The 9,769-nt window shown below is 44.7% G+C and overlaps 1 protein-coding gene across 1 annotated transcript in view; it reads right to left on the reverse strand.

The window, feature by feature from the left end:
* Positions 1–9,126, reverse strand: part of LOC119456865 (uncharacterized) — a 47,419-nt gene extending 38,293 nt beyond the window's left edge. The window contains exons 1-4 of the mRNA XM_049669108.1: positions 9,073–9,126; positions 7,783–7,840; positions 5,702–6,038; positions 21–175 (exon numbers count right to left, since the gene is read on the reverse strand). Of these exons, the coding sequence (XP_049525065.1) occupies positions 21–175; positions 5,702–6,038; positions 7,783–7,840; positions 9,073–9,126 (604 nt within the window). The remainder of the gene's footprint in view (positions 1–20; positions 176–5,701; positions 6,039–7,782; positions 7,841–9,072) is intronic.
* Between the last annotated feature and the right edge of the window lie 643 nt (positions 9,127–9,769).

Consider the following 9,769-nt stretch of genomic DNA (forward strand, 5'->3'; position numbering starts at 1 on the left):
GAGATCGGCGCAATGCTTACCGTCTCTAGACTTCTCATTGAGGCTACGGCGGACGTGGCTACCACAGCCTGAGAACCTGTAGCAGAGTTCGATCCTCTCCTGACCTTGCAGATTCATCAAGTCGTAGTCGCTTCGCGAGCTTGAGTGGTGCTTCAACCTGTGAGCCAGGTCGTTGCTAGCAAAAGAAAAAAAAAAGAAAAGGACGCAAAATTTATGATGGCTGCACCAAACACTGACGTGAAAGTTCATGATGTCAGAAACAGGATTTTAAGATTCGAAATCTAATTTTCCGTGTTTGCCAAACGTTATCGAGACTCAAAGGAAATGATGCCAAATCCTCCGTCTTCATTCATTTCTACCATTCATCGCTTATCACAACCATTGCGCTATCGTGACCAAATGTAACAGACCCCCCTCCCTCCGGTTTCGATCTCAATTTTTATATGTCGTCGTTGCTTCCTACTTAAAGGCGTTCTTCGGGTGTACAACTGTGCCTCCAACAGAAAATAACTGTAATTGCACCACCAAGGGGTACCACACCGCTGTTTTGCACTCCAAGGTACCTTGCGGCTGCAACTTTTGCTGCCGCATTTTACAATAAGCTCTAGTTGGTTGGGGGCTTTTCAACTGCTGAAAAAAATAACTTGCTCAAAAACATGGGCAACCGGCACAGCATTCATGAGACAATCGGAGAACAAGAAAAACGGGAATCTCTATTCTTGCAGCAGCGTTTCCACTCGAGTGCTTGTACCTTTACTATCTGCACCTCTTCTCGTTCTTCTCATTGTCACCCATCCTGCCGTGTTTTCTTTCCCTTCCTTAGTGCAGAGTAGCTTGCATTCCTCAGGCCAGCATTTCTACCTCTCCTTGGCACCCTATAGTGAGGCTATCCCGTCTCTTTTCTCTCGTTCCTTTCTTGTACGTGTGCGTATTCCAAGTATTCATTCAACTGATTTGAGTACACACAGTATGCTATACAGGTTGCATGCCGCAGCATGTTCTTTTTTATACTACCGCCATTCATGCTCTCGCATATCAAAGCTGCGGAAGACCACAAGAGCCCTGTTTGCGAGTTTTGAAAGCTAACGGGCTGATAAGCGTCCGTCTGTGGTACAGAGCAGAGAACGACTACTTCGGCGGCATCAACACTGGAACGTCTCACCCTTTTTTTAAATCTTTCGACACATTTTTCTCTTTCCCCACGAAGGGTAGCCAGCCGAGCTAGTCCTGTTTTGTTTAATATATGATGTTTAGGAGATGTTGGCACCTTTAATTGGTAATGGCTACTCGTTTTCGCATGTAAATGTATATAATGAAGGCTAGAGAAATGAAGTAATCACTTAAAATCCCATTCAAACACAAAGTCAACTCATATAAATAAATCAAATGGTTATATCTCTCTCTACTACCGCTATGGCTCTAAAACGATTTCTTTTCCCTCTAATGTATTTTGTTATGACAAATCGCCGCAGTGGTCACGTCACAATGAGTGGCTTCATCCGTTGACAAAGCAAACATGTTATGTATTTGAAAGAAGCGGGCATTACTTGCACGAGAAATGGAAACACATCATCAACTAAGTGACGAAAATTCCCCATTAACTTCTTAATGAATTACTTTATGGCACATATTTCAAGTTACGCATTGTAGCCAGTGAGTTTGCAAGACATATCTACTTGGAACTAATTCTAAGAATCGCACGAGTTTCGAGATGTGTGCCGTAAACATGCTGTAAAATTGCATTATGTTCCACTTACATTTATAACAAGTCGCCGTTTTATGCATTTAATCCGAAAAGTAACTTCGTCGCACACTTTGGCAATGAATATCTCGAAGCCTGTGTCATCTTGAAAATTTATTCTAACCGGTGAGTTAGCAATGCTTTGCCAACTCATCGGTTACAATACGTTACAATTCGTAAATTGCAGTGTGTGCTGTAAAGTAATTAATTAGGAAGTTATTTAGTGATTCTTTTCATTAGTTTAATATTTGTTTTCATTTTTGTGGCAAATAACGTCCGCCTCATTGAATATTCGAGCTCAAGGGCTAGAATTCTGCTATCTAGAATCTATCTAGACTAGAAATCTACCATAGGCGATTTTTTTAAAATTCAGTAATACATAAAAATGATCACCCGATGTCCTAAAATTATCGTACTTTGTGCCTGTTTCCTGGCATAAATTCCGTTCACTGCTAGCATTTACTGTTATATTATTTCAACTCATGTCTTTACACAGCTAAAACGGGAGTATTGCATCCGCATCTAACCTTAATTTGTTTTACTGAACCGAAAACATGGCAAGCAAGTAAATAGGCTCAGTAGCACTTTTAATGTGATTAGCATTCTTTGGGGACATCACCAACTCTGCAGTATGTATGTATGTTTATATAACATATAGGTGAAATGCTTAATTTTTTAAAATCATCGAGTGAAATGTTAACACCCATCTATAGCGTCATAGTGTCGTGTTTCTCAGCGAATAATCTTTGCATTAGCACCTGACGACCAGGGGAACTTACACCCGGCCAATAACACTCGCGCGGTGACGCTGTGCAGCATTGCAGCTTTGTTAGTCAGTTCTGCCGCAAAATTAAGCAAAACATGTGCATATTGACCCTTTTCGCGGCGATCCCGTGGGCGCTGCCATGTTTGATCACGTGGTGACGTGTCCATTGCTTGCCTCAACTGCCTCCGTTGCCTCCTTGTTTACAATGGAAGTGTATGACGCCGGCGCGGCTTAGAAAACCTCTGTTTTCGGCGATATCGTAGACGGGGACTAGGTGGACGACACGAAGCTTTGATGACAGCTTCAGAGAACATCCAAAAGCGCTTTCGGAGCTAATTAAGCTATGTCCAAACGGCGCAAGCAGCGTATATGGTGCTTGTTCTAAAAGCAGGGCTAAATATGTATTCTAAGCTATCCCAGCTTTCCGATTATGAATTCAGTCATGATTAGTGTGTTTTACTCTTTGTTCTTTATTCGGCAAATATTTTGAAGCAGTGGCTTGTCAGTTTCTGACTCAGTGAAGTTCCTCGGTGCGGCCACCATCCGATTATTTTCTGCCTAATCGCTCGCGGGTGTGCTCAGTTCCGATAGATTTGTTCTTGCTGCGCACTATGCTTAAAACGTAGCTGTTTTGTACATTGTAATACCTTGTAGCAAATATATATTACAGCTAGTAACTCGCTTGCTCTTGTGGACCGTCACGAAACATTCAGCTTCGACCATTCGTGCGCCATAGGTGTAGTCCGTCATTTATTGTGCGTATACAGTGCGCATATATTCAAGTGTGCGCCCATTCACTTATTCTTGACACGTTGACAAAAAAGTGGGTGTAAGTTTCCGTGCTGTGGTTGGGTAGATGTGTATAATACCGTGCGCGAAACCTACTATGACAGAAGGCGACGCTACTCCCTTTGTCATTGTTTAACGAGTGGTACTCACTCTTGCCGACGTTCTTGGGATGAAGCCCTTTCATTGAAGGTTAGCGATACAAGGCTGGTGGATGAGCGAATTTCTGCATCCTCGAGGAAAGCCGTACATCACGAAGTGCCGGTAACACGTTCGGACAGTTGCAGCAGCGGTCCGCGAACTTGGCCACACAGATTCATCCTATTCCTTAACATGCCAGTCACTATTTTTCCAGCCAACTACTGCACACGTATTCAATCCATATGATTAAATCTAGTATGATTGGAGCACAGTGTGTTAGCGAAAACTCAGTTGCATTTCCGACAGCTGATCGCACAGAAGCAAGATAGAAGCAGTAATGGTTTCGTATTCGTGCGCGGTCGCTGAGGAGAGGTATGGCGCACCGCCGGGAGCGCCATCTCGTTTCTATAAAAGAAAGTGCTCCGCGGAAAGGGTTCAATACTTGAGCTGGTGACGTCGTTCCACTGCAGCTAGTGCTCTCTTAAATCGAGAGCAGGGCCAAGATAAAATAATTATTCTATTGCAATTTTTTTTCCGTTTTGCGCTTCGTGAGTGGTCGAACAGCACTTCGCCTGCGCTATCACCACAACCGGCCGTTTGTGAGAGATGGATGATAGGAAAAAGATCGGACTGGATGAAAGGAATCCGTAGATTATACCTCCACAAGTTACTGTCACCATGTGTCATATTGTTTCTATGCTCACACGCCCAACAATTGCACAGAAATAGAGAGCAGAAAGAATAAGGAGCTACAGACGACGAAGAAATATGGTAAATAAGAGAACAAAGCAAGAATTCAAGAAAGAAATTGAAGAGCATAAGCCGGGTTCAACACGACATTGTTGTATGCCATCTGCCTGGAAGAACAACACGTGGCGTGGTATACAAGCCACATGCTGTCACTTACTCAGTGAGAGTGCACTGCTAACTCCATTTTAAGAAAAAAAAATGCTTTTAAACTATCACCCAGCAAGCGTCCCGGCAGCTGGAAGGAGTGGACCACTCCCCCACGAAAGTTGGTAAAACTATGGTGGCTGCTTCTGGTGCAGCACGTCAAGAACATGCTGGGTCAGGAGGCCCGTACTGGACACCTAATTCTTTTTTGACTAATGAATGCTATTTCTCCCACTCTATCAGTACGATAGATCACCGTTTGCTCATTTAGTCTCAAGAGAAATGGAAGCGCAGCTGATGAGAGAACACTTTATCAGTGTCCATACGAAGTCATCGACTCGTTCACATTTGGCCCCATTTGTTCGCATTCAGATTTGGCGACGCTCTTTCCAATGCTTTTGCAATGCATCCATGTGTATTATGCAACAGAAGCTTGACGAGTATTAACCGTGGCTTTCTTGACCGTAGTGCGAATGTACAGGATTGCAAGTGCCACGGGAAACGTGGTAAAGTTTTGTGCAGCCAGTGCCGCGTTATGCTCTCTCATATACGGTGCCAAGATTGGGAAGCGGAGGTGCTCGTGAAGTAAATATACCGTAGAAAGCAATAGCTACTAAAGGAAAGGAAATTAGCGCAGTAGTTTTCCGTGGCCATTGTAATTATTGCCTTCAAAGTCTGACACCTGAAATAGTTGTGGAAGAAGTGGAGTACCAGCACCCAGCGTTCCCAGCCTCGGTCAGTATCTCGGATTGAATGACCGAACACAATGCTGTTTAGCTTCGGGGGTCTGACTGAACCAGCATATTCAGCGTAGCATGGCCATCGACTCGTAAAAGTAGGGCGAAACCTACAGTTTCACCGATACGGCTGCTGATCAACATTGTCAGCCTATCTGAACTAATTACACACGTTCTAGCCCAGAGCCCTAGAGCTTTTGCCTCATGAACCTTTTTTTATGAGCCCTAATAGAACGACGTAATAATGTTAATATGAGCCCCGCAATAGCAGCCCTCGAGTGCGTCTGCCTTCCCTTGTATTCGGTGTTTTGCTTTAGTGGGAACTGGATATATGTTCCAGACATTACATAACCGCATAACTCCACTTTCATTTGTAATCTCAAGTAGATTATAACTTCGCTGGGTTTTGTCCCTCCTCATTTGCACAGATATTTTGTTCTCTTAGTCTCTTGTCTTCGAGTCTATCGTTCTCTCAACGTCAGTCGTAGCGCGGTCCTTAGACAATTCTCAAGTTTCTTGGCTTATTGTCAAATTTCGATGACTCAGGGTGTGCCGTCAGAGCTGAGTGATTGCACGCTTTTCTTTTAGAAAGATAAAACGCAAACTAGTACTGACAGCAGGACAGGCTGTACTCACAGGTCGTACGGAGATCCGTGTAGCGGGGTTGCCGCGAAGTGCTTGAAGTCGTGCTCGGCGGCGCATCCCTTGACCACCCCCGCGGAAGTGTAGTCGGGTGGTGGCCTGGCGATCATCAGCGCGCGCGCGTCAGGACCCCTCGAAGGTTCGGCTGGCCCCTCCAGGGAATCCAGCGCCACAATGGGCTGCTGCCCCCTCGCTCCGCCACCGGAGTTGGGCACAGCGCTGATGTGGGCCTCAGCACTCGCCAGCGGTGTGTCAGCGTCGTAGAACAGGTATCCGCTCGCTCGGAACGGGCTGCCCTGCTGGACGGGCTTGCACGGACGAGGAGAGCTTACTGCGACGAGAGTGGAATAACGCTCTGATCAGAGTAAACTTTTATTCAGAGCCGTGGAACACGTGCCATACATCTGTGTGCCGCTGCCAGGGGTGGCTTGCACGAACATTTAGTCACGAAAATAATAGCATGGTTAAGAACGCGTTCCTAAATGATCACTAGAAAACTCCCAGTCTGCACGAGAACGCGTTCTTAAATTATTTATTGTTTTCGTTGCTAAATGATCGTGCAAGCCGCCCCAGGACCTTTTTTTGGTGGATGCTTGATACCCCTTGCTTAGCTTATTACCAAACCACCTGTGCTCGCTGAAAAGAACACAACTTTCTAGCATCGAAATGTTTAAAAGTTGCAGTGGGGTAAACAGCGGCATGGTTGAAGCTACGGGCTCACATAGGGTTACCCCCTGATACTTAGCGACTGCTTCTGACCCGTACAACTTACTGTGACACCGGTCAGTCCCGCAAATGTTGAAATGAATTCTACAATTGTTCTCCACCTGCATGCCATTCTATTTGAAAAAAAAAATCCGTATCCTCAATGTGTCATTTGTTCGTCTTGTTAGTATGTTATTTACATCCGGAACATATGTGGTAGAGTGCGCTTAGCTACAATACTCTGCTTGGCGGCATCAGAAAACTTGGGTACTTTCACTCTGCTGCTGTATCCACCGCACAACTATTTTTGTTTATATTAACGCTTTTGCAGAATTTTCGCCTAGCTTTTGCAACGTCAGTAGGCGTCACTATAATACGCAAGTTTCTGCGTAGATGGTAGCTGTTCAGCTCGTCACTCTGCAACTTATGGGAAGCAAGTACACTCGATTTACGGGCAATGTGCGCACGGAGTCATTGTTTCTAAATAGTGGCGTCTCAGGTACGTCTGAGTGCAAGAAGAAATTCTTTAAAATGTTTTTTTTTTTTGAAACACTACATCTGTTTGATTTACCCAGAGAAAGCCAGAGAAAGCACAAATCTCACGTAATATTGAACGTGTTAAATTCGCTCAACATTTTACGAGTTAGATTCTGAATGGTGGGCTGTTGGCGTTTCTAACTGGGAAATGATATAATCACTACCATGTGGCGCCTGTTGAAGTGGTGCCGATGATCATACGGTTTTAGAGCAATATCTCGGTAATATGCTGCAAAATCCGCCGCGTTAACTAAGTCGCTATGGCGTCGCGATGCTGAGCTCGAGGTCGCGGGTTCAATCCCGTGCGTGGTGGTCGCATTTTGATGGGGACGAAATGCAAAAGCGTTCATGTACCTATAGATTTATGTTCTCGTTAATGAACCCTAGGTGGTCAAAATTAATACGGAGTTCCCAACTACGCCGTGCCTCGTAATCAGCTCATGGATTTGGCACGTAATACCTCAGAATTTAATTCTAACTTGCCTTGCTGCAGAAAATGTCTGCACGTTAATTATAGCTCATATCACATAAGAAGAATGTATGTAGGAAGACAATAAAAATAGCCATACTTTCCATCGAAATGTAGAATGGTTCCTAAACGCAGAAAGGTAGTATTAACGGACTCTGTGAATAACGAAAAATTGCGTTGCCAAGAAATTGAGAACTGCCGTCTGACGTGGTCGCCAGCTCGAAGCCACAAGTTAACCAGCAAAGATCCACAGTTTCGCAACCTTCGCCGTACTGCCTCTTATTACTAGACTTTCTTATGACTAGGCTATGACTTATAGACTCTCTCCGATGTCACTGTTCACTTCAAGAATGAGGTAACTCACCTGTAGGACTGATGTGACACGACGTGAAAACCCCCGGTTGACAGAAGTGGGACTTTATCTGCACGTTTCGACACAACAAGTTAAAAGATGGGTTGACAGGCCTTGTTTCTGCAGTTGACTAGCTTTCTATAAGAAAAGTGACATGAAACTTGTCATGGCGCTAATTATACCACTAGAAGAAACTTGAGCCAGTCAAACTACTTGCGTGCCTGCTTCTCAAAGTAACACTGTAAATATGTAGTGAATCGAACGAAATGTCACAAATTTACATCGTCAGAAAAGTTGGCTACAGAATCATAAAATTGGTGACGCATGTGACTAAGGTCATAGGAACGCATCTTCTAAAGGAAGGAACCGGACGTACGTTTACTAGTTTCAAGATTCCAAATGCACGTGTAATTCTAGCACAACTTAGAGCTTTGTTTGCTGCAACTTTAACGGTTCCTCATCTCGAGTGGGCTCCAGTGTTGCTGTGCATTAAGCACTGCTATTCCTAGCTTTTGCACAGCGGATTATTGTGCGACCATTCTTGATCAAGGCCTAAGTTTGTTTCTTGAAAAAGTTTAAGGAACCCCGCAAGACGTTTTGTAAGCTGCTTAAATGGCTAATCAGTGCAGGGCTGATTATGTGCTACAAGGCTTCTTGCATGAAAATCACGACTCGCTAAAGAAAGGTTACTGGTTCTTTCAATTTATCACGACGCCGACGTCGATTCTTAAGCCGCGTTTTCTCGTCGCTGTGCGCCATGTTGTAGACGCATTATGACGTAACCAAAAAAACGTATGCCCGGTAGCAAAATAAGTAACGATTGCCCTTCAAGAAGACCGCGCTTCTTAAGAAAAAAAATCAAGAAGCTTGAAAAAAAAAGATGAATTCACTTCTGCACCTTCACTGATCAACGATAAGTTGGTGAAGTTACCATCTCTTAAAGCAGTGTTTCTATCTGAACATCCCCAGTAAAAGTGATACACTTGCCCGATGTGCTGCGAGTATTTCTGGTTGAATTCTGTTTAGCCAAAAAGATTGCCCAGGGATTACGGTCACACGCGAGACCAAGTGTTCTATGTTCCGACACGGTGGCCACATTCCCATGAACACGATATTTTTGCGGAGCTTAAGCAATCACTGGGTGGTCGAAACTAATGCGGAGTTCTCAACAACAGCGTCCTTCGTGTACCTCACATGACTTTATAAAATCAGTCAACCAATCAATAATCAATCAGTCGGTCAATCTAACGACTTTGTTCTTTTTAGGGGAACAGGAGCACCTCAGCACGCAACTTTGCTTACCTCTGCAGCGTCTCGTGAAGAAGCCTTGCTCTGGGCGCCATACGATTCCCACATTGTCTTTACGTTTTTCACTGATTCTTTTCTAATTGGTTGGCTTTTACTGTTTATATCAAACTCTTCTGCACCAATTTACGCTCGCAGACATTAAGGATTAACGCTGAGAGTGAGTCGTGATAAACTCATTTCTGCCAAGCGATCGCAGTTCACGGTTACTGGCTTCGGGAAGCGAATTAAAAATCTCGTCAGACTAGAGGGGGCCCGAACGGCCAGATTTCAGAAGATGGCCCTTCGGAGACACGAGATGACACATGCTGCGATCGCGGCATCCGGCCACGCGCTTCGTCAAAAAAACGCGTCGCTATTGGTGAACCGAGCGAATAGACGGGCCAATCACGACGCAGCGTGGGACGGCGGAAGCTCTCGGGAGACCTGCCTCTTCGTTTCGACTTGTGCGTTGATGTTGTTGCGGTGGTTGATCGCTCGCCGGGTTGCCTGCGCACTTGTCGTTATTCTTCTGACATATTTTCGGTTGTTGTTTTCCTTGCGGAGGCAAGACCACCGGGAGTGTAAAAGAACGCTGGTTTTCACCAGGGCCTACGCTGTCTGTGTGTTTAGGATTGGTGAACCTTAGTTTTCTGTCATCTCACATTTAGTCTCGTCATCAAATTGCTTTTTATGTACGAAAACCGGCCGAAAC

Source organism: Dermacentor silvarum, chromosome 6 (genome assembly GCF_013339745.2).
Source record: "Dermacentor silvarum isolate Dsil-2018 chromosome 6, BIME_Dsil_1.4, whole genome shotgun sequence".
Lineage (NCBI taxonomy): Eukaryota > Metazoa > Arthropoda > Arachnida > Ixodida > Ixodidae > Dermacentor > Dermacentor silvarum.